At 37.2% G+C, this 25,984-nt stretch overlaps 1 protein-coding gene across 2 annotated transcripts; it reads right to left on the bottom strand.

Moving 5' to 3' along the window:
• Positions 1–136: 136 nt before the first annotated feature.
• LOC145777420 (uncharacterized) lies at positions 137–24,086 on the bottom strand. Of its 2 annotated transcripts, XM_082588788.1 has the most exons (10): positions 22,423–24,086; positions 20,226–20,406; positions 18,558–18,764; positions 17,604–17,806; positions 16,790–16,917; positions 16,137–16,311; positions 11,504–11,720; positions 8,151–8,208; positions 6,691–6,900; positions 137–3,946 (listed from the first exon to the last, which is right to left on the bottom strand). In XM_082588788.1, exons 1-10 carry the CDS (start codon positions 24,051–24,053, stop codon positions 3,255–3,257), a joined length of 3,702 nt encoding a protein of 1,233 aa, XP_082444914.1. In that variant the 5' UTR covers positions 24,054–24,086; the 3' UTR covers positions 137–3,254. The 2 variants fall into 2 exon arrangements, with proteins under 2 accessions (XP_082444914.1, XP_082444913.1); XM_082588787.1 differs by lacking the exon at positions 137–3,946 and having other exon boundaries at positions 3,953–6,900.
• Positions 24,087–25,984: the final 1,898 nt, after the last annotated feature.

Raw genomic sequence — 25,984 nt, 5'->3', positions numbered from 1 at the left:
TTAGAAAAAATTATTTGCTATGAAGTTGTACTTCGATTTAGTTGTTTGCAAGCATCTCGAATTGCTGTTGTTTTTCTTGTATTGATGTTTGATCGTAGTTCTAAATTGTCTTGAATTTGACGCTAGACAATGACTGTAAAATCAAGTCAATTTATTTTGTTTCAACAGCGCCATATTAACAAACAAGCAGAGTAAATATAATTGTCAAAACAATGCATTGTACAACTGTTGATTAGATTATGGCGCAATCAGGATGGTAGCGAAAGACCATAAGCAGTCATCTAGTCAGCCACCACCCCATAACAGTAAACCTAAAATATAGCCTAGAAATCACTCTAGAGAAATATCGTGATTTGGAGTTTGAGAACAATTAAAAAAATGCAGTTTCACTACTGGAAAAATTTGTTGCTAATTTTATCACGCCTTTGCAAGCACCACGGCAAAGAAGAGTCCCTGAAAGATTGGGTGGAGGCTCGATGACAGACACTCAACTGCATTGTATAATACTTCACAATCAGTTTATGGACAGAGTTATCTCTGAACTGACCGAACGGTTTCAAAGTAGCCTGAATTCCGATTCGGCAAAGTATAAAGAACTTGCACGAATTTTCAAGACCGGCTTAGTTCCTGAAATGGTCAAAAATTATCCAGAGCTGAATAGACATGAGTTATCAAATTGATTCATTCAGAAAGGCAGCAGGAGCAAAATCTCTGCACGATGCTAAAAGAGCTTATCAGGCATTGTCCGAGTTGGAAAAACCTCTCAATTCTCAAATACTCAATAGTTTGCCCGGTAAGCTCTGCTGCTTGTGAGAGGTCGTTTTCCAATCTTCGCAGATTGAAAACCTGGCTGAGAAATAGCCTACTTTGATACAGGAAAGGTTGAACTTAAATGCTACTTGCTAGCATTGTTTGCAACATTCACCAAAAAATTCTTAATGACATCAGCATAAATGACATTGCTAATGAGTTTTCAATGCGCACTACCGTAAGACGCAATATGTTCGGTTGTAACAAGTTCTTGTGATGTGTTTGCAAGTTATTATTTTTATCATAAATTTGCAGATGTACTTCTGTTGCTTCGATTGTTTTCAGTCTCCTGACTAATGACTTTGTCCTTTCGTGCACTAAGTGTAGTGATTCTAGTAAAGGATAGGACAAGAAGAAAAGTATAACTTCTGTTTTTTATTTTGAAAAACTAAGTATTCATTAGAAAGTCATAGGTTCGAATCCCACTAGAATTACCAATCTTTCTTTGCTTGTTTCTTAATCTTGCAGCAGTCATTCACAAAAGCACTGATAGCACTTTATCTCCATGACTTCTTATCTGTAGCCTATATTAGGCTATGCTGTTAGCAGCTAATTTACCGAGGTCTGGTGATTGTTTAACAAACCTAATTCCAGGGTACCCGGACATTTTGCCGAAAGACATTTGCCGAAACCCATTTTGCCGAAACCCATTTTGCCGAAACCCATTTTGCCGAAAGACATTTTGCCGAATAGACATTTTGCCGAAACTCATTTTGCCGAAAGGACTAATTGCCGAAAGGACTTAATGCCAATTGGACAAATTGCCGAAATTATAGGAAATGTAGGCTATTGTATTATCATAACCTAATAACACATAAATATCATTCACAAACAGATTTCACTCACAAATTATGTGCGACAGCCCGTAAATATCCGACAGAAGTGTTATATGTATCGATATTCTCCACAGTGTGCTTTAGGCTATCGTTCACAACCTTATATTTTTTATTTGATGGCGCCAATTGAACGCCAGCTGATAACTGTTCCAGGATTAGTCGTTGTGCGATTGTTCCTTTATCAAGTTTACTGTCAGTCGACGTATCGTGTGTGTGGAGACTCGTTGGTCGAAAGCATGGTGCCATCCTTCGATGGAATTGTTAGTACGAGGAAGATCATCAACAACTCGATCGCGCATATTCCAAAGCGATGGAACGAAGGCAAACAATAGTAGCAAAGTAATACTATTTCAAAGGCACTGCTTGCATAGTAACGAGATTTTGTGTCACTTTAAAGTATTTTTTTTCCAAATTGTTTCGGCAATTTGTCCATTCGGCAAGTAGTCCTTTCGGCAATTAGTCCATTCGGCAATTTGTCCATTCGGCAAATTGTCCTTCGGCATAATGTCCTTTCGGCAAAATGTCTTTCGGCAAAATGGGTTTCGGCAAAATGTCTTTCGGCAAAATGTCCGTGCACGAATTCCAGTACCACTAAAATTGTGTATAAAAATATGCATCTCCCCAAATGTTCAAAATCGTCTAAAATTTGAAAAAATGTTGATTTATCCCCCCAAATCCTCAACTAACTTCGGCACCACTACTCCGAACTAAAGTCGAATGTCTGACACCTGTCAGAAGATATTTCTTTTCTTTCATAACATCACTTCTATATTGTTGTGAGCTGAAGTAGGTTGTTACCCCGAAAGCTTAACTAGTTATGCTCTTCACTTAGTGAACTAAGAGACTTCAACATCAAGCGGTTATGGTTCGGCTCTCGGAGTGAGCGTTTGAGCAACGTGTTTCTATAAGTGCTCATCATTCAGCGGTACCTATTGAATGGATAATTTACAGAAAACTAAATGAAACTCATTCTGTCATTTTCGGCGACCGAATCTGCTTCAGTGGTTCAAAGACTCGACAAGTACCGTATGCAAAACTGCCGGATTAAGATTCAAAGAAGTTTTTTTAACCCATAAATAAAAATCTTTTTACAATTAGTGACATTGCACACAGCGTACTTGAAAAAATAAAACCAACCACAAATTGAGAATCATTTAGTCAGATTTTGATGCGATGCAAAGGCTTGGGAAGGTTTTATTTTACAGGACAGGTGAGCGATTCGACAAAATGCTTGATAACCCAAAATGGTGCTTTGTATTCTAAAACGGAATAAAATTGTCAAATCACAGCGGTACCAACCCGTGTTTAGGTGTTTCAAGTTAGCAACTTAAAATACACTTTTTAAATGGCCGAATGTTTGGCAGCCTAAATCCTTTAAACGTAAGTTGGTTGGATCTGTTCGGATTTTCGGTAAATTACAAGCATATAAAAATTTTATTGATTTCGAAATTAGAAAGACATGAAAGCACGAAATGTTTTCTTCACAATTTTGTCGTGCTTCGATTGTGTGAAGAACAAGAGGTGACTTGAGACAATGATCAAGACGCTTTCTATAAAGCAGCCACCTTTTTCGAAGCTTCATCTTTTTCCGCGTGTAATAAGCACCAATTAGTCACTGGAATCGTCATTTTCTTCTATTTCATCCCACTCTTTGTCCACATCTTCAAGAATCTTTTTTCCTCCCAAAATCAAGTCCCTATTTGATTGGAATTGGGCGATGAGTGGAATTTTGAATTTTGATGGTTTCCTTATCTCATCTATCCGCTTCTGTCTGTTTTCTGCAATATGGCTGAGAAGAGCTGTTGTTTTAGATCGGTTCCTTGTGCCAAAGGCAGCGTCATGGGCCATCTTTTCAGCGTCTCCTTTCTTTCCAGCAATCCTGAGCATGCCATCAGCAATATTCATTGCGCCTGTAGCGCCCCCTATAGCATCTCCCGGTCCCATTTTGCCCCCCATTTTACCTCCAGGTGCCTTCACCTTAGGCATTTTTAGGCCCTTTATTTTTCCAGGATTGAAACCTTTCTTCGCACCCTTTAAATTTTTCATGCCTTTAAATTTCTTTGCCATGTTTGTCTTTGGGCCCTTCATTTTCATTTTAGGTGAAGGTTTCATTTTTGACTTTGATTTTCCCAAATTTTTCGTTACCTCGCCTTTGCTTTTACCCATTTTTGGTTTTTTCAATTTTTCCAACTTGTTGCTGGGTACCTTTGGTTTTTTACCCTTAACAGGTGTTTTCGGGGCTTTACTTTGACCTTTGGTTGTAGGTTTTCTTTTAGAGACGGTGCCCTTCTTTTTGTCGCCTGTAACTCAATTGCACAACTTAAATATCTTACAGCACAACGTAGTGCCCTACAATAAAATAAAACACCTGATAAGTTTACCATGAAAAAGGTAGGGGACCGCAACACCTTATTTTTACGAAGTGAAAAACTCAGAAAACACGATTTAAAAAAGCGTTGTGAATATAAGAACATTTGCGGTAGTGTCAACACAAATTTACTTCACAACTTATCCTATTGTATTTATTGCCTGTTGATAATTTCAGGAGATTAAAAGTAGACGGTAATTTAATACAATGTTTAAATAATCATACGAAAGTATTAGTTCGCTGCTCATGTGCTCTTTAAAAATCAGCGCTTGGAGAAAATTCTCTATCATTTAAATAATATGCTTGATCTTCTATCAAACATATGAAATAACATTCCGTAATTTGGGGTGAATAGGGACAATTTTAAAGGTTTTTGCTACACAGGATTTCCATGAACATAGTGTCGCCATTTTTAGTAGTTTCACTTATGTCCATATGTTAGACCTATGTTTATGTAGTTTTGTATTTTTTAAGGGATATTTAGAAAAAACTGATGTTCCTATTCACCTCCAATTTTGGGGTAAATAGGGCCATTTTATTTTTTCTAACTTTAAACCTTGTCGGTCTGCGCATGAGGTGAATAGGAACACTGTATCTGAAGCTTTGGTAGGCTACTTGATGCTTTGAAGTAATGCAAAGCTGGTGCCTGGCATATGGCAAAAAGCTTTTTTATTAGAATAAAATGTCAGAACATTGAAAAATTAAATTTTTGTTTAACAACATTTGTGCACAGTGAGCTCTGCACTCTTTATACAGATTAACCTACTTACTGTAAGTGTATATAAAAATACAAACAGTTTGTTGCAAACATTCAAGCTGTTTGCATGGGTTGTGTTTTTAAGACTCTATTCTGCTCATTTCTTGCCATTTTGTTTGTATGAAGAAATGAAGGCAGACAACCTTTGAATTCGTGCGTTAAGTTTCGAAACATCCATGTTAGTTTTAGCAGCATCACTGCTTCTCTTGTGTGTAGTAAAGTTTAATCGTCCTTGTTACAAGCGTTAATTGAAGTTGTAGGCCTACATTGTACCGTCAGATTTCATTTTCTAGATTTGCAACTGGAAGCAGCTGACTCGATGACTGCTATAGTCTTTCGCTTCTTCATGTCTGTTGTGAAATCGAGATTATTATGGTGCTATTTTATTCATATTGTTTATAGTGTACCGTAGGCTACTATACTATACTCTCGCAACAGACAAAATAAAAGTTTTCCCTCTCTTTCTCACTCTCTCTCTTTCTCATTCTCTCTGATGCAAAGTTTATGTTGATTTTGCCTAAACGTGAAAACTTTCCTTTTCTGCAATAGCTTAAGTAGCAATAAGTTTAAAAATCATGTGGATAAACAGACATCCGTGACTTGCTGTAGAATATGGAAGGTTACTCTATCGAATTGATTGCAGTTTATCAAAATATTAAACCAAACCAGCAGTTCATTAAAAATGACTTCACCAAACTGATTATCACGGGGGAGTGAACATCAAGTTTGTTTAAAGTCTATTGTTTTCGAAAGTTGCTATTCTGTGAGACATGTTGCACTTCAGGCTATCAATATAAAACGGCCTATTAGGCTACTTTCCGTTACTTCAAACATCTCTTCACTTATACAGTACATTCATCTTTTACGTTTTAATTTAAACATTTTTTTTCGTCTTGGAGGTGCTTTAGGCTTTCGAGGAGAAGGTTTTGGCGAGGATTTCGGTTTTTTCTTAGGAGGCGGTGGCCTTTGTGGTTTTTTATTTGTTTTAGGTTTACTTTTAGGTGGTGGTGGCCTTTGTGGTTTTAGATTTGACTTGGTTTTATTTTTGGGTGATGGTGGTCTTTCAGGCTTTATATTTGTCTTAGTTTTGCTTTTTGGTGGTGGTGGCCTTTCTGGTTTTTCTGCTTTGCTGGTTTTAGTTTTTGGTGGGGGTGGTCTTTTTGGTTTTTCTGTTTTATTGGTTTTAGATTTTGGAGGTGGTGGCCTTTCTGGTTTTTCATTCGTCTTAGTTTTAGATTTTGGAGGTGGGGGCCTTTCTGGTTTTTCATTTGTCTTGGTTTTAGATTTTGGAGGTGGGGGTCTTTCTGGTTTTTCATTTGTCTTAGTTTTAGATTTTGGAGGTGGGGGCCTTTCTGGTTTTTCATTTGTCTTAGCTTTAGATTTTGGAGGTGGGGGTCTTTCTGGTTTTTCATTTGTCTTGGTTTTAGATTTTGGAAGTGGGGGTCTTTCTGGTTTTTCATTTGTCTTAGTTTTAGATTTTGAAGGTGGGGGCCTTTCTGGTTTTTCATTTGTCTTAGTTTTAGATTTTGGAGGTGGGGGCCTTTCTGGTTTTTCATTTGTCTTGGTTTTAGATTTTGGAGGTGGGGGCCTTTCTGGTTTTTCACTTGTCTTAGTTTTAGATTTTGGAGGTGGGGGCCTTTCTGGTTTTTCATTTGTCTTAGTTTTAGATTTTGGAGGTGGGGGTCGATCAGGTTTTTCATTTGTATTTGTTTTAGATTTTGGAGGTGGGGGTCTTTCTGGTTTTTCATTTGTATTTGTTTTAGATTTTGGAGGTGGGGGCCGTTCAGGTTTTTCTTTATTTCTATTTTGCTTTTTCTTTTCAGTGTCTGTTTTGTTTGTTTGTTTCTCGCCTTTCCGTCCAGAGTCTTTTTTATCAGCTTTTGCATCACCGCTGCTTTCTTGTTCATTTTTTTCTTTACCTTTTTGCTCTGTAGATCTCGGCTTTTTTGCTTTTGATTCTCTTTTCTTGCTGTCATCATTTGTTTTGTTTTGTTTACGTTTTTGCTGAGCTTTTTTGTCGCCTTCTTTGTTATGCTTTTCTTTTTTGGAATGCTTTCTTTCTTTGTCTTTGTTAGTGCCTCTTTTCTCTTTTTCTGATTTTTTTTGTGAATCTTTTTTCTTTTCCGTTTCTGAAAAGAAACGATAATAATCAGTGCTTGAAGTTAGCTTTAAATAAATGCTTTGATATTTGGTTATTTGGTTTAAAACTCAGTAAACAACTGTCCACATAGTTACAATAAGAAAGATGAATAACTCAGTCCCCAGTAAGTTTGATAAAACCTTTGATTTCTTTTTAATTCTTTTTTCGGCGTTCTATAATTTTGTACCGTTCTAGCTAGGGCTGGATGCAAGTAAGCAATTACTTACCTACAGAAATAAATACTTACGGAAATTTCCGTACAGTAAGCAATTAATTACTTACTTAATATGATCGAATGGTGGATTTTTTTTCTTTAATTTATGTTCAGAAAAATAATCTGGTGAAAGTTGCTGAAAATATATGCATCAGAACTTTTCCTGAAAAGGGCATTGGAGTTGATGGAAGAGACCATGATGTCAACTAGGAACACCCCAAGGAAAAAATTCAATGCAGAAATATTAAATGAAGTTCTGTCTGCACGGTGCGAATTCCCTTTGCCTTGGTTTATATAAAAAAAAGATCGCTTTTTACGAAGTCCCCAATGAGTATCCCAAAGCCCTCAAAAGCTTAATGTCTTGTCCTGCCTCTCTCCTACATTTTTCGCTTGAGGCTGAAAGACGCTTCAGTGCAGCTGGACTAGGCCTACTTGTCTCTAAACTCAGTTTTTCTCTTGGTGATAGTATGGTTGATTCTTTGTACTTTCTGAGAAATCACTTCCAGACCCAGTGAGAGAGAGGTACATTGGGTGACTGTAATGGCTAAGGCTCTATATTTTCACCTACTTTGGCTCGTTAAACTGATCACTTTATTAAAACTGCATTATTGCCAACTGAACTTAATAAGCTTATTGCAACTGCCCATCTTGCTAATACAGAATCGGTAAAAAGTATCATGGTGTAAACATTGCAAATACGCATACCGGTATACGCCTACTTCTTCCAGTTAGGCCTACATTGTTTATGCTCAAAGAAATTGCAGATTTTTTATTACTTGAATTACTTAAGTAATTTGTTAACCTTTATATTCGTCACTTAAGTAAATCAATATTCTTCACTTGAATCCAGCTCTAGTTCTATAGCCTAAATTGCAAAATTTATTGAGTTCCACAAAACTGTGCAAGCATCGTAAGAGTTCGGTAAGTTTTTTAACGGTAACAATTATGAACTTTAAAAGCAACTCAGCAGCGACAACACAATCATCTTTATTTTCATCTTGCATTTTTACCAACAAGTCTCATACCTTTTTTCTGATGTCTTTCTTTCCCTTGCTTGTGCTTTTGTTTTCTCTTTCTTTCTTCCTAAATGCAAAAGAAGATACCAATAAATAAAAACGAAAAATACTCCCTGAGAGTTTGCGATATCACTCTATGCAGTGGTTCTTAACCTTTTTTTCTATCAAGCCCCCCTTCAATAATGGTTATGTGCCTCCCACCTCCCTAGATTTTAAATAAGCATCATATCAAAAAAATTGCATTTTGTCTGTTTATTGTACACATCAGTGAGATACCTGACACTGCTTCTTAGCGACTAGATTTTTAATGCGAGGTTTAACTCCAGAGAGTGAACAACGTAAGTCTCCTTCAACTCTCAGCCTGTTTCTGTACTTGGTTTTGATAGCAACGTGAGCAGAAAATGCAGCTTCACGAAGATACGTGGATCCAAACATTGTTAGAATTCGAAGAGCCCGAGTTGTGATAAGAGGGTAAACAGGAAGGTAATTGGCCCAGAGCGTCTCAAGTTCCAGTTCTTTGAAGTCTTCCTTAGCTGTGGAGTTGAACTTCATCTCAAGAAACTCCTGTTGTCCTTCTTCGAAAAGATCAACTACTTCGCATTGAAACGGGTTTCTGATGCATCGAGAAAATTTGATAAATTTGAAGGAGTTCAGCGCAAAATAATTTTGTAAAGCTCTGGTCTAACTAATAAAGCAAGAATTACTGAATACAATATAAAATAAGATAACATACAAAATATGACGAACAGCATAGGTCTTAGGACATTAAAATAATTTAAAAAAATTGAAATTGTTGTAGAGCTCGCGCCCCCCTCCCCCCCCGGTTTAAGAACCATTGCTCTATGGTCTACGTCAGGGGTTCTTAAACTTTTTTTTAACACGGATCGCCTAAAAAAGAATGGTTTGCTTGGACCCCCTTTGTGGCCTAGTCCGAGAAACTTTTTTGATCAGCATGAATTGGACATAACGCAATAAAACTAAATTTGGTAACAAAATTCATGTTTTATTAAGTTTAAGAAATAGCGAATGCAGACTGTTTTTCAATATCTTTGATTTAATTTCATTAATGTGAAGAATGCTGCTGTTTGTCTCCAACAAGAACATGAAATTGTGGCTTCGTGTTTGATAAGACTGATAGGATAATTGTTTGAACTTAATCTTTTTTTCTTTTGAAAAATTTATTCCATTTTTGAAATTATTCACTAAGATTTTCATTGGGCCTTTATGGACCCCCTAAAACTAGTCCGCGTACCCCTTGGCCTTGGGGGTCCATGGACCACAGGTTAAGAACCCCTGGTCTACGTCTACTACCTTAAAGTGATTTCCATATTTGAATCTAAGCATCCGGAAATTAGAAGATAAGGTCTCATTATTTATATTGAACTTGCGAGGCTAATAAGAAGATGGCGGCCAGTTTCTTTTAGCCGCCTTTTCTTCCGTACTACTCCACTCAATTTATTACTTTTATTACATCCTGACTCCCTGAGAAGAGGTGAACGGTGTTTTTCAACAACCAGCTTAAGCCGAGTGTGGAGCCAAGATCGCATGATTCGAAATCGAGTGCTTTATCCACTACGACATCCCACCGTCATTACCTTACAATGTTACTATAATTAATACTTGAAGAGCTTGTTTCCAAAACCGCTTACATCCACTTTCGGTGATTTCGAGAAAACCACGAAAAACGTTTATGACAGTTTCACTTGGTAAATGTAATGCGTTTTTGATTTCTAACGATGTATAACTACCTACTGAATTGAGCCATGACGTTTGTCCAGATCTAAGGAATATTAGAGGGCTTAAAATCGCCTTTTTATAAAATTAAAAATGTGGATATAAGCGGTTTTGGAAATAAACTGGAGAATAAAAACTGCCAGAATGAAAGAAACCAATTTTTGAAACCATTTTTCCAAGCTGACCACCACTAATTCATCACCACAATCCAAATCCACTTTAAACAAAGCAAAAAAACACAGTTATAAAGCTCAAGTAGGCTACTAAGCACTGTTGGTAACTGCAACAATAGGCTACAAGCCTACAACAGTGCTTGTCAGTGTTGCCAGATAGTAGATGCTTCAAACTACCAAACACATTTCAAATTTTGCCAAACTGACCAGAGACTGACTGTCAACTCACCAAAAATGTTGACCAAAATTCTGCCAACTCAAAATTTTACTGCCAACAACGTAAAATTCTGCCAAATCTCGAATTTGGTAGTGAAATTTGCCAAATGGTAACACTGCTGCTTATCACGAAACGATGACGAAAACAGTTTAACAATCAGCGACATGTCACGTGATACAATGGCTTAATATGATTGGTTAATTGTGGATACAAGTGGTTTTGGAAACAAAGTGTGATGGCGCGTAAGCGGTTTTGGAAGAAAACGCAATTTTTAGTGACGAATTTGAAGCAGAAAGAGAAGGTTTTGGAAAAAAAGGGATGGATAGTAGGTACCTATGGTAATACTCTACCTAATGACAGTCTAAACTCAATTTTGGTAAAAGTGGCGCCTAAGCGGTTTTGGAACTGGGCTCTTCACTTGTTGACATTAGCTAATGCATGGCCACCTAAAGATACGGCCTGATTTGTCACATTTTGCAGAAATTTTCAGGTTTTTCTAACTTTGGGCAAACGTTTAAATAAATTTTTCTAAAAATTTGATTTTTACGCTTTCTTTATTCTTTTCCCCAGATGACACAATAGGTTTTAACATCCTCACATGTTGAAAAACAAAGAAAATTTGATTTCGAAGATTTTAGTCAGACTGTTAATTTTCAATAACAGTCTAATTTTGCGTTTTTCAACTTACTTTTTCTCATTTGCTACTGCTTCCCCAAGGCAACAAAAAAGTTTTATGTCATTAGGAAACCGCAAAAAGTAAAAACATCTCAAAAAATGTCAGTCAAGCACTAGCAGTAGCTGTAATCAAAATCTGCAAAATGTGACAAATCAGGCCACATCTTCAGGTGGCCATGGCTAACGTAATTATAAGGATATTCTTTCGAAGAATAAACGTTTTATATAGCCTATAGGCTAACATAACACGATGTTCAGCATTAATCACTGAAGCAGGGTAGCCTATGTCATTGACTTGTTGTAGTCCTTCTACGATGTACCTCAATAGCTTGCTTCAGGTGAGCCTGCATTGAACACAATAATTCTTATTATCTTTCAATGCCTAAAACGATTAACTCGAACTTGCATAACAATCTAGACAGCAAAATCTGTCATTTTTACATTTATTCAACGCCTGCAGGCATTAAATAAATGTAGAAATGACGTTTTTGCAAAAAGTTTCTGAAAACTTAAAATGTGACCAAGACAAAATAGAAAATACTGATCATAACACGTCATTTTACCATTTCATCGGCAGCATCTTCTGCATCATCTAGCCAGTCTCTAATTTCATCATATATCGGCTCTTCTTCTTCTTCTTCATAAGGATCGTCATAAATATGGTCATCGTTTTTATAAGTTGTGCTCTGCGGTTTCTTCTTTTTGTCCGGCATGAGAAGAAAAAGAGAAGAAGGGTCTTTCGAATTTAAATCTTTATCTTTTTTCTTCTTTTTTGTTTCACTAAAATTTCAAGAAAATTCAGTTTTGAAATAGGCTAACCCAATGAAGCAAGATTGCTGAATAATCAATTATAATCCATAGTCTTGCAATGGTTCGAACTGTTTTGACGTGCTTTTGCAAACCATGACTAATAACTTATGTAAAAAAAGGTATTATAAAATTTTCTTATTTTGATGGAATTATTGGCCTAAGTCGCAAACCAAACAGTTTTGTTCAAAAATACTACAATCAAACGAAAATGTCACAAGAAAACATTCTCATATTTCGCTGTAGGCCTACTTTATGCGTTTGGTCACATCTTTTTAACTCAAATTTCAAATAAAAAAAAAACAGTTTCTTTTGAACGGTTCAGTCCCATGCGATGAGATTAGCTATGAAACTTTCCAAACCGCAAGACAATGCGTTTTTACATTGATTCAACGTTTACAAACGTTAAACGCAGAGATGTACGTATACGCCGCAAATTCTACGCCGTAGACTTGCGGCGTAGACTTTTGTTTACGCTAACGCTTACGGCCAAATTTTTTTTTGATAGTTGTCGCTTGAGGCTACGCCGTAAAGTTTTCGCGGTTTTTTAGCGCATAGCGTCAACGCAAACTTTTTAATGTCTTTTGTTTTCGCTACAACGCCAATACCTTCCAGCGCTGCAGTTGAAAGAATGTCTTCAATGGGCAAAAATACATTTATACCAAAACGCAGCAAAATGTCAGATGAACACTTCCAGATGCTTGTGTTTCTTCGTGGAAATTCAAAATAAAACTTGTTTGTTTCAAGTGGTTTATACCGTTTGAATGATTGGCACCTAGCAAACAAAATGAGGTCACGCCAGTGTATGCGCTGACGCTGACGCCGCCAACTTTTCTACAAGTTACGTTGACGCATAGCCTACATCCAGTGGCTCCGAGAGGGGGGGGAAGTCGGGCCAGTTTCCCCTCTAGCAAAACATTGTAAAGGAAAAACGAGTAGTTTTTTGTTTTTGCACTTTTGAAGGGGGCCCATTTTTAGTACCAAAGTAAAAATGTACCAACTAAATAATCAACAAATTCTTAAATGAAGTGCGTAGTTCCAAGTATTTCTCAATCATTGTAAATGTCACTCTCGATGCTTCTCATCAAGAACAAATCATTTTCGTGTTAAGGTAGGCGATGTTGAACAGCTTCAAGACGTAAAATCTGAAGCTGAAATGATATCTGTATCACTGAACGGTTTCGATTGTATTGATAGTTTCAACTTGAAAACTGGCGCTGTGTTAGCTAAGCGGGAACTATTTTTGCTTGACAACTGAACCTTAACTTCAAAATCTGCGTTGGCCAGGCATAGGATGTTGTATCCAACATAAGTTATCTGTGAAAGTTAAAGGTATCAGTCCAAGCACGATTAAAGAAAGTAAATCCTGTATATTTTTTGTTTATGGATCATCATCATCATCATCAGTCATTATCTCCGCCTGCATCACATTGCGCATCAACATGTGTTATTTGCTTCCAAGAGTGACGATTTTGAGCCAGCTCGTCCAGTGTCGCCAAGTTGAGTACGGTCCATGATTGGATGTTGTCTTGCCATCGTTTTGGTTGTCTGCCACGTTTTCTTTTTCCTTCTACTTTTCCTTCTGTGCAAACTTTGCTGATTCCGAATTGTGATCTTTTAATGTGGCCGAACAGTTTTAAAACTTTTGATTTTATTAACTTATTGCTGGAATTGGATGTAATTTTGTCATAGTTAAAAGATCTTCTGTTTTCGTTTGGTCAAGTAGCCTTTTGTTGGTCATGCTTCTCATGATGTGATTTGGAAGGTAGTGAGTTTTTTCTTTATGGATGTTGTTGCTTAAATCTAGTTGGAATTCATAATGTTGCCTACAGACAGCGTTGTTCAAATATCTTATCTTTTTTGGAGTAATTGATTAATTATCTGTAAGCTTGTTGTGGCATCTTTAAAGTTATAGACCAGTCACAGAAAAATTTCTGAAAAATCTAAAGAAAGCTGTCCTATCATCTTGCAAAGAAAATTGACTTCGAGAATGTAATCAAGGCGGGGTGCAGTCAAACCCAATGCTTTACATTACCCTTTTGCAACTGAAGCTCTAAAGACGTTTCTTAAATGCATCAAGTTAGAACCAACAAGAGCTTGATCGGAAGCTGAGTCAATGCTAAAGTAGCCTACAACTAGCAGTTTTAAATTTGTGACTGCTTTGCATTATGTGGATTACGGTCCTAAACAAGATTCACTGATGAATTTAATGAAATTAAAGGAAGATGTATCGTAATCTAAGTAAGAGAAAGCTGAGAAGAGTAGGCTACTACTCGCAAGCTAAAGTTGCAGTGGCAATTATAAATTTAAAAGAAAATGACTTTGTTTTCCTGAGGACAGAACGCTTTTATAACTCCACTTAACTAGCTGAATCATTCGAAGGAAATGTATTCTACCGTACATTGCAAAGGATTCGATCGTTGTAGGAATTGACAAATGTATCAACAAACTTAAACATATCGTCGATGAGTTTGAAGTTCCATGAAAATTCCATCGTATGTCTGTTGTGCAGTTGCGGGCATGTGGGACAAATTGAAACCATTTGTAGGCTACAACAATGACATTTTTCAAGACATTTTGGATGAGTTGGTACTTTTGACAGAAATTGACAGCAAACTTCAGCTGCAAACCAGAACGAACCACCCCATAATCTCTACACAAGGAATCATTGATTGCAACTTTCGAAAGGTTTTTCCAAATAATTTTGTTATGATTATTTTTTTGTTCCAGTAGCTACCTCCAACGGTTGTGCTTTGAGAACGTGGTTTCAGCAATTCCTGAAATTTGTAAAGAATTGTTTGCGCTCCAGTAGGTCTATGACTCAAAACCAATTGAAAAGCCTAACTAGACATGTTGTGCATCAATTCAGACGTCGCAATATTTTATCATTTGATGCTGTGATCCGGAACTTTGCATTGCAAAAAGTCCAGAAAGGGTTGAATTAAATCAGGGATGTCCAAAGTCCGGCCCGCGGACCAACTCCGGCCCACGAAACGTTTTTGTATGGCCCGCGCCTGTTGTACAATGTGTTATTTTTGGCCTGCAGACACACAAAAATCATATAAATTCAACTTGCAGTTTTCAGAAAAATTATTGTGGCTGTTGGCCCGCGAACACTTATTAGCAAGACTGGCTCGCGTGGGAAAAAGTTTGGACACTCCTGAATTAAATGCTTGGTTGAACTATTTTCGTTGCCTGTAGGCCTATTGTGTGTTTACAAAGCTTTCTAGACAAAATAGTTTGCCTCAATGGCATTTTTGCTGCAAGTGTAATCCAGTGATTATATATTGATGATTTTTACATTGAACGAAGTTCTTTTCATGCTGAGGAAAATAGGCTAATTTCAGCTTAACACGAACATGCAATGCAATATTTGCTAAAAAAATATTATGGGGCCCATTTTTCGTGTTGTTTCCCGACCAGTGCTGATTTCTCTCGGAGGCCCTGCCTACATCGTATGGTTTTTCGAACGTTTGTGTTTACGCTCACGGCGTCAATATTTTTTGTATGCGCGTACATCACTGGTTAAACGGACATGTGGTGTAGCAAACAGCTGTGAACTTGAACTTAAAAAACAAAAATTGATAACTCAAACAAATTCAAATTTCCTAATCCAGTCAAAATGAGAATATAAAAAATATGCTTTAGATCCCTTGTAGTGCAGCGGCACTATGAATGGTGCCGCTGCACTACAAGGGATCTAAAGCATATATTTTTCTATTCTCATTTTGACTGGATAAGTAATAGCGAAGGTGAGAATACAGACTGAAGTGTAACACTAAAAGTTTTTTTATTATTTTTACATTTTTTTGCTACACTTTAAATTTTGTTGAGCACAAAACTATAACTGAATACAAATTATTGAATCACCCCTAACAAAAAGAATGTTAAAGAACATTTTTTTTTGATTGATTACATTTTTGTCCTCGGACTGGAAAAGCCTCTTGCAGAGCTTTATCCTGGCAGTTTCGCATACTTGTAGAAGCTTTGAATCACTGACGCAGGCCCGGTCACCGAGATTGACAGAGTGAAGTTTCCGAATGTTGAAGTCTTGTTGCCGGAAAATTATTCCATCCATTAGATGCCGCTGAATGGAGAGCAGTCCTTAACGTGCGTCGCTCAAGCGCACACACCGAGAGTCAAACCACCGCCGCTTGATCTTGAAGCTTCTTCGCTCCAGAAGTCATGCGCTTACTAACAGAGCTATCGGGGCGGATAAACACAAGTTTGATCTCGTACGAGATCCACTGATCGTGTAAGCGTGACTTGTGGTTGCGTTAACATTTTCAAAAACTAGTCATTGTTAACTATTGAGTGAAGGCTTCAAAACTTATCTTGTGTTATTGGACATTTAGGATCTGCTTCACCTGGCTATATATCGTTACTCACTCAACAGTTTTAAGTATTGGCTTTTTCGGCTTGGGCAGCGGATTGTCGTTTATTCCATCAACAGAATCATCGTCAAAGCTATCCGATGGCTCTTCTTCATCCTCCATCATCTTTTGTTGCTTTTCAGAAATATTTTCTTCATCCCAATGAATTTTCGTGTAGTTGAGCCTGGCAGCTGGAATTAATAACAAACCATTAAAGTTAAATTGTTGCATTAATTTCTTGTCACCTTGCTAGATATGAAGGTCTAAAAAGTCACATTTATAGATAAAATGTTTGAAACTATCATATTGCAAGATTTGTAGCCAGCATCACAAGCAGTGTTTTAGATAACTGTTTAAGACTTTAAGATATTGGTTGCTAAAAGCTGCTGTAATCTAATTTCACACTTAACAAAACACGCAGCAGATCAACAAAAAGGAAAGACTTCGAATTTACAGAATGAATATTTTTTATACGACAAGATGATGTTACTTTCAGAAATCTGAATTTTTACAAACATAAAATAATTAATCTTAGGCTACAATTCATACTAAATCAAGCACCTTGTCACAACTACGTAGAAAAAAGGTAATCTTTAAGTTAACATCAATGCAAGCCTATTTTAACATACCAAACAGAAAAAAAATTAGGCTACATTATAATCATATCACCTTCTTCAGGGCTGACCTCTTCCAAAGCATTATGAAATTTTTGAAAAAACACTTTGCTGCCAAAGTAGGGTTTTGATTGGTTGCCTTGATTCAATGAAACATCCTCAACGTAGCATATGAACATTGCCCTGCAAGATATGTTAGCCGTTCCTAACCCAATTCTTTAAAATTTTGTGTTGTCGTACGAGACAAAAAACGTGTTTACCATTTTAAATTGTTTATAAAAATACATGATTACGAGTATTAAGATAGATAAACAAAAATTTTTAGTCCACAGCATTACTACAGACTATAGTGTCTTATTTGCTATAACCTAAACAGCAAAATCGGTCTGCATACGTTATTTAACATCTGCAGACGATTTCAACGTCTGCAGACGTTAAATCAGTGTAAAAATGGCGGACTTTGCTTTCAGGAAAGCTTCATTCAATAAGCTGTCACAATTAAACAACAGCAAGAAAACTTGAAATATTAGCATGTGTTGTCAAAATCAAGAGGTGCTGACACAACTTCATAAAATGACTAAAGCAGTAACGTAGACAAAATAAAAATTTATTGGGGCAAGGGGCAGAGAAACGTTTAGGGGTGAGATATTTTTAATGACTATTGCAAAATATATTGCTATATTGCTCCTCAAGAAAGTGAAATGTCTTTTTGACAATTGCCAAACCCACAACTATGCTTGATATGAACGATTCGGTTACATGTCTTGCAATACACTGCTCCTTTATCATTTATTTTGCTAAAAATACCGACACAAAAATATATAGGCTATAGCAGCCGTAGCCTATTTATATATTCTCAGTGAACTTGCCCTGTGGAAGCTTCCAAAAGAGAAAAGAAAATATGTGACACAAGAAACGATAGCAGTGCGCTCACTGCTAGGGGGTATCCATACATGAAGACCCCCTGTTTGTCTTTGAGCAGAAGGAATCCAATGGGGAGAACGGCGATGGTGATCGTTAGCTTGCCGAGGAACAAAGCAAATGATGATATTGCATTAATTCCTTTGAGTTTCTAAAACAAAAACAGCTGCAATTATAAAAAATAGATTACTATTATCATATCAAGATTTTTTCATCTCTTAAATAGGCTTCCTATGGACTTGGCTTTGGATTTAAATCCGGCCGGATTTGATGTCAGCGACCGAATTTGGATACGCATTTTAACTTCTGTTCATCTGGCTATTACCTTCCTAAAAACTATCAAGAAATGCTTTTTTTTCATTTTGTATTGATAAATTACTTGTATTAAAATCTAAAACCATAATAGGCTAATCGTTTTATTTTGACAAGTTTTACTTTTAGACTTTAAAAGGTAAAGGTGGTCCCATACTTAATTCAAGTGTCGGGTATGAGAAGATAAGGTTCTCATTGTACTATGCCTTCGGCACTAAGGAGAGTATAGTGCCCAGTTCCTTTCTCTCAGCCGCCTTTTCTGCAGCAATTATGCCCACTCAATTGATTACACTTTATGTAGAGGTGAGCGGTGTTTTCAACAACCAGCTGAAGCCGGGAGTCAAACCAGGTTTGCACAATTGGAAAGCCAAAGAATTATCCGTTGCGCCATCTCACCGCTTTAGGATTATAATATGATTTTTTATTCACTTGTTGATTTATGCATAGGCTATCAGTTTGTATCAACTTAAAGCATGCCGTTGGATGTTTTATTAAGAACGCTGCCGCGCGCTCTTGAGTGTACTACCTACCGAACAGGAACTCAATTCTTTAAAAGTAACAGGCACGTATTTCCAGTAAAAGTCACTTACTTCAATTTCTTCCATTCGACGACGGATGTCCCTTCCACTTTCTAAAAACCAAAGTCCTTTTAGTGCCACCACAGAATAATTCAAGTCACTGATGTAAATGAAGACATGATTAAGCAGCCAAAAAAATGGAGAACATCCTTTGTTGACCATCTTCCATGTCTCAACAGCCACATGAGCTTTTCTTTGGGCTTTTGACTGTTCTACGCCCTATGAGATCATAAAGAAGTGTGGAATTAGTAACTCAACTGGATGGATGGTCATTTTATTTTTGTTTGGATGCGAAACGTATATAAAACAAAAACGTACAGTAACTAAGGGATTTAAAGAAGGCTTTTGATTAACCGCCTCACAAAACTGGAAAAACACAGTTATTAACACACCATTTTTGAGGACAAGCTGAAATTGGTATTTAGCTGAAACTATGCAAGTTATTGGCGAAGATATTATCAAAGAGGAGTGGATTCAGAATCAATCAGTAATCTCTCAGTGACACTGCTTTTTCAAGCATATCAGTCGGCTTCATCGTTAACTGGGCTATTTGGTGATTATGAAAATATTGCCTATTCAGTAAACTCTGTCGAAGTATAGAAATTTAACCAAATATAATTTAGATAAAGCAAAGAGGTGTTGAAACTTTAAAAACAAAATTTCAAAACTACCGATACGGTGATAGGCTAATTATAATTTTTCAAGCTCACAAAATATTCTGTTCGTTCATTCTTGCTGAACATGAGTTTAGTAAGCCTATCTCCATTTTGGGCTTTTTTATTTTTGATTAGATTAACCAGACGTTCCAACCATTTTGCTCTTGAATATTCTGTTTGTGTTTTGTAAAAAGATCAAAATCAACCAGCCTGTCGGAAGTATTTCGATAACGTGACCATAAGTAGAAAGTGAACATCTTGTTTTTATTTAAATAAATTGCAGTTTAACGTCACACCAATGAAACGGCTTTTATGACATTTTACCGAATCCTCTTCCATAGGGATGCTGCATCTAAACGAAAATGTCAAAAGGCTTTATGAAATTTAAAACAAAAGAAAAACATAAGCTACTACAATTAAACAATAAATACTATCATGGCCACCTAAAGATACGGCCTGATTTGTCACATTTTGCTGAAATTTCCAGGTTTTTCTAACTTTGGGCGAACGTTTAAATAAATTTTTCTAAAATTTAGATTTTTACGCTTTCTTTATTCTTTTCTCCAGATGACACAATAGGTTTTAACATCCTCACATGTTGAAAAACAAAGAAAATTTGATTTCGAAGATTTTAGTCAGACTGTTAATTTTCAATAACAGTCTGATTTTGTGTTTTTCAACTTACTTTTTCTCATTTGCTACTGCTTCCCCAAGGCAACAAAAAAGTTTTATGTCATTAGGAAACCGCAAAAAGTAAAAACATCTCAAAAAATGTCAGTCAAGCACTAGCAGTAGCTGTAATCAAAATCTGCAAAATGTGACAAATCAGGCCACATCTTCAGGTGGCCATGATACTATAAATACTACAAAAAGTGCTCAATGTCAAGCAAAAAGCCGATTCTATTTGAATAAGGACCTTCTGATGATCCGTCGTTTAGGCTGAAACAGGCTACCAAGGTTAGAGAGTAATAACTATATTTGATTTAAGCTACTACAATAGTTTTTTTCAACACTTCCAACTAACATCGCCACTATCGAGGCTTTCATAATCTTCCTCCTTTTGTGCTTTTCGATTTCGTTCGTTTTCGGCCTTCTTGGGTCCAGTAGAAGGCGGAATAGCGTAATACGATTCTCCGTCGGCTAGCTGTATTCTTTGCAATCGTTTGGCTCGTTCCGTTGCAGTAACAATCCGGGACTGCAAAAAGCTTGAAATAAAAACAAACTGTTAATATGCATAAAAACGATTAGGTTTTGTATACAAAAACTAGCTCAGCTCATACTGTCACTGCTCCGCAGTTTGAGCATTCTGGCAAGATGGGTGAAAGTACCCAAATGTGGTTGCTTGAGTAACACAAATGGAAAAATTCCACGCTGCATTACTTATAAGTAAGAAGGCGTTCCAGTATTGTTCACGTTTTACTGCACTGAGGACTGAGGAGACCTTAACGTCGAAACAGTAACATCTTGTCTGCAGTTATGCTTATAGGCTACTCCAGTGGTCGGGAACCTTTTTGAGTAAGAGAGCCATTAAACCTACATTTTTAGAAATACATTTCCGTGAGAGCCATAGGTTATACTGTAATCTAACCCTTGACAGCCTGTTTCACCCTAAAAGGAGGATCATCAGAAGATCCTTATTCAAATAGAAATAAATTTTGTTACAAATTTATTTTAATTTTGTTGCGTTATGTCCAATTTATGCTGATCAGAAAAGTTTCTCGGACTAGGCCATAAAGGGGGTCCAGGCAAAACAATTTTTTTAAGGGGTCCACGTTAAAAAAGTTTAAGAACCAATGCTCTAGATTAAAAAAGGCCATGCCATTGTAGCAAAAAATGTCCAAATATGGAAATTGCAGAGGAACTTGTTCGAAACAGATTGAAAAGTGAAACCTAAGTTCATGCGCCGCGAAATATCCCCCTTCCATAGTATAAAGCGCACAGACGTTGCATTAACGTAAAAAGGAACAATCCGCTGAAAAGATGATTTTTAGCCGAGTCCAAAGTCCAAATTAGCAAAAAGCTGGAGCTAAAAATAATTGTTCCAACCATCTGCGAAAGCAGGTTATGGCCGAAGCAAGGTAATTAAAACTGTTTTAAATTTAGATATGCAATAAGTTCGTAGGGAGGTCATATACAATTTATACATAGCACACTAGTCCTCGTCCACATTGATCCAATGTGCGCCGACGTCGAATCAACGTAAAAAGTGACAGTAAATGACCAGCTATGCGTTGCGATCAGTGCGAGCAAAGTCCGAGTCAGAAATCAAAGACAGGGTTGTAAATTAGATTATCACAGCACCTACAATCAATCAATCATTTTATCTTTCGTCATTAACGTGTCCGGGACGAAAAAGATACTAACTACAAAAATCGATATAGACCTACCAGCACGTTAATGAACGGGAAAAGGTGACAAAACCTTGAAAGGTTTAAAACGTGCCTGAATGAAAAATTATGTAGTAGGCTATATATCAATAGTTAGCAGGGCCACAAAAAACCCAAAAACTTTACTAAAAACCCGGCCACCTTACCAAAAAGACTGTCAAAAGAGAAGTAGGCTATCTACGCATGTAATTTAAGTTTACAAAGTTCAAAATAATTAGCGCTTACGCTTTGTCAACCAATTTCTGTTTTTAAGCATGTGGGCTTCAATAATACAAATGTTACGTAGAAAATGTGTAAAAAATAATGGAAATAGGCACCGGGTCTTTCTATCTTTCAATTTGTTTCAGTTCTGCAGTATAATAGGCTACTGATAGCCTACTCTTGCAGACTGCACTGATTGAATCACTGCAGATTCCGGTTGGTTTTGTTGCTTGCCTCAATTAGTGACAGTGTGTAGTTCAAATGTAACATCTTTTATTTTTCATTTTTGTTATTGTATCAATTTATCATCTATCATTTTTGTTATCCATTGAAACTATTTTTTGCTGTTGGTGGGACAAGAATACAGTGCCAGCTCTGCACCTGAAACGTTTACACTTACACTTGTTTTCTCAGTAATTTTTGAGCGATTTAGTCTGAGATTTGGTTCAACTCTATTACCTTTTGTGTCTGCAACCAAGTAAATAAAGAAAAACTGCAATATTTCTCTCCTAAAGTTAAGTCATACAACAAGAAAAAATTAATGTTATTAGATGTATTGTATGTAGGCTTACAATGTCGAACTGTTCATGCTATAGTACATAAAAGTATGAACACGATAGCTTATTACTTTACCTTAGTGGTGCTCGTAGTATGCCAAAGTATCCAACAAGAAATGCTCCCGCAATTGCAGATCCTAAATGTTTTCTAATCAAACGTGAGATAGCCACTCTTATTGGTCGATACATTTCCTCTTTGTTTATGCTGAAGTACCATGTTCCTACTGTCAAGGCAACAATCATGTGTTGACAGGCTAACACAAAATTATAAACCCAAATGATTCCCAAAAACTCAAAGATAAGGACCCATGTTGTATATACTGTGTTTGGAACATGAAATGCTTTTACGATACCAGTGGCATTCGTTCCCACAATTCTTGGATCTTCCAAAAAAATTGCTGTTAAATAAGTAAAAGTGTGCATCATTAAACCAAATCCAAAGCACAGACACATAATGGAAGTTAAGGGTAATAAATACAACCATTTCAAAGCCATCATACATCTGGTTCCTTGCTCGAAAACAACAGCACAAGCGTCCATATTTCTTCTACCAACTAGAATACAAATTATGCAGCCAGCCACTACAGTAGCTGTGCTGTAAATTGCAGCATCTCTGAAGACGATTGAATAGCCTGCTTGTGGAACTGATGAATTAGTATTGCGACCCATTGGAAACAAGCGAAATGCCATTTTCAACACGCTCTCAGCAAAAGTCTGTGGGTCGGAGTAACGAGGCCTTGCAGCGTAAATGCTAATTCCACTGTCAACGTCGCTGATAATGGAGTGCAGATACCACATGTAGCCAGTTGCAGCTGAGCCAACGATGAAAAAAGTTGCGAAACTGTACCAGCAAAGAGCGTTTGCTGCGGCGTGAACTATCACCATGAAAATCATAGTAAAGCCCAGTGCTATCAGTATCAGCCAAGTCAACTCAGCTGCGCACACACTACAATCATGCACCAAATTATGCAGCCAATTGTTGCTATACAGATTGAGTAAGCTATTTTGCCTCTGTATTGACACATCTTCAAAAAGCTCTGTGGGAACGCATCGATGATTTTTTTCTGAGAATAATGGAATATCTCCTACAGCTGAATTAGCACAGAGCCTTGTTTGAAGTGCAGGTCCATACGTGCTGAACTCTTTAAGATAACTTCCACAACGAAAAGTTTTTTTTCCTGGGGGGCAGATTCTGATGCAGATTTGCAAATAATCTTCTTTTTGACTTGTGCCTGTTATCTTGTCGGGTTGAGTCAAAAAATCGATGATGAAAAGTTTTGAATATGCGCTCATGTTAAGGCCAGAGTAAGGAACGCCAGGATATTTTTGATTCTGCTCTACTCCACATGAATTCATCCAAGAATCGACACCGTTGCTAAAGACCTCTGGTTTACCGAAAGTCAAAGCCCTGTTCATGGCGTAACACATTCCAGTTAAAGCGGCTATGAAAACGAAAAAAGCGGGAACATCAGTAAACCGCCTACTGGCAACCACAGGTAGTTCAAAATCTTTGAAGTCTGGATCTTCTTCAGAGGTGATTATTGTGATGGAGTTTTTCACCATACCTTTCCATCCCTGACCACATGTGCATATCTTGGTAAAAGCAAACCACACTGACCGCACAGTTTCCACTCCACACGCAACCACTTGGCAACAATAGCCGCAAACTTCCAAGCATTTTAAACCAGCTCTGGCTGCAGCGGCCATCCTTGCGTGATGGTAACACTTTCTGTTAAATAAATTTCTTGGCCACTGAAGAGTCGCAAAAATATTTTGACCAAAAATGAATGAATTTAATTACTTGTTTTAAAACAGGCAATCGTGTGACGTAATAATTGTCCTCTATTACCACCAGAAGTGGTTTCCTATCAGGTTATTTGAGGGGGAGGGGCTATCAACACCTATAGCTGTATTGTTTATAGGCAAAGAATACACAAGTGAATCAGTGTAGGCTTGTGGACAGTTGCCTACAATTGGCAAGCGGATAGTCAACGTATCGGAAATAGGAGCTATAACATAGGCTAAAACCTCTACATTTGTCTGAATCTCTGCTTGTCATATTACAATGGTTAGCGCGTGACTTCGTGAACAAAGAAGTTTCAAGATCAAGCGGCGCTGGTTCGACTCTCGGGGTTTACGTGCGCTTAAGCAATGAGCAACGCATTCCAAAGACTGCTGTCCATTCAGTGGCACCTAATAGATAGAATAATTCCAGGGCAACAACATTTTAACAATAAGGAACTTCACTCTCTTCAATAATCGGAAACTTCAATCAATCATTTTATTTTTCGTCATTAACGCGTCCGGGACGAAAAAGATACTAACTACAAAAATCGATATAAACCTACCAGCACGTTAACGAACGGGAAAAGGTGACAAAACCTTGAAAGGTTTAAAACGCGCCTGAATGAAAAATTATGTAGTAGGCTATATATCAATAGTTAGCAGGGCCACAAAACCCAAATAGCAAAAAATAAAACAAAAACAGAGAGAAGCACACATGTAGTAATGAATGACAGCCTAATGAAAAGTGTTGTGGATTGAATTTGCCAGTTCCAATATTGATGTGGATGAGCAGTCATAATAATAATAATAGGATGGAGAAAGAAAACCGGACATAAAAGAAACCCATCCTCAGGCAAAAGCCCGTTTCAATGTGGCCCAGGAGAGCAGGTGTTGAGCTCTTTCTATGGTTAGACTGCACATCACACAGTAGCCTAAGACAATTGAGGTTTGATATCCAGTTTAAGTTATTGTTTCTTGTCCTAGTGGGTGATGGAATGGATGAGCTGGTAGATAGATGATGATGTCCTGATGGTGATGATGAAGCTCTCATCCCCTTTTGCGACGTGTCGTGTTAATTATGGAGTATTGCGTCTGCTGTTAATATCTACAAACATAAAAGTACAGCACAAGCAATCGATATTATTGTTAGGTAAGCCTAATCTTTTGTAAATAATTTCGGATTTCCAGTAAGGGAACGTTCAAATATTACGTAACGCTTTTTTTCCGAATTTTTGACCCCCCCCCCTCCCCCATGTAACGCCAACGTAACGCTTTTTTCAATCCCCCCCCCCCCCCTCCCCCATGTAACGCTTTTTCACTACGATTTCAGCACAAAAAACTACCATTCTGTACTCGAAAGCGTTACGTAACGTTTTGCTTGAACCCCCTCCCCCCGATGTGTCGCTAACGTAACGCTTTGCATAACCCCCCCCCCCTCCCCCTCGAAGGCGTTACGTAATATTTGAACGTTCCCTAAAATCTTCACAAGAATGCAAGAAAGCCTTTCTACGTTGTCTTTCTATTGCGTGTCCGTTTTGCTTAAATGTTGTTTTAGTTTGCGAATAAAAAGTGACTTTGTATCAGTCTTTCTAATTGAAGAAGGAAATTCATTCCATGTTTTTGCACCTGTGAATTCTATTGAATGTTGAGTAAGCGTTTTTGAGAAGTGTGGAATGTTTAGAGAATCATTATCATGGTTTCTTGTAGACAGGCTGTGAACCTCTTTGACATATAAAGGTTGGTGAAGCAATCTGGTAGTAAATTGTTGTGAAATTTAAACACGAAAACACCAATTTCCAGTTTGAACAATTGCTCAATTGATATCGGGATCTTGCTACAACTATCATTGTTGG

The sequence above is a fragment of the Aplidium turbinatum genome, chromosome 9, assembly GCF_918807975.1.
Source record: "Aplidium turbinatum chromosome 9, kaAplTurb1.1, whole genome shotgun sequence".
NCBI lineage: Eukaryota > Metazoa > Chordata > Ascidiacea > Aplousobranchia > Polyclinidae > Aplidium > Aplidium turbinatum.
The sequence above is the reverse complement of the archived record's forward strand: the minus strand, read 5'-3'. Positions and strand labels throughout refer to the sequence as shown.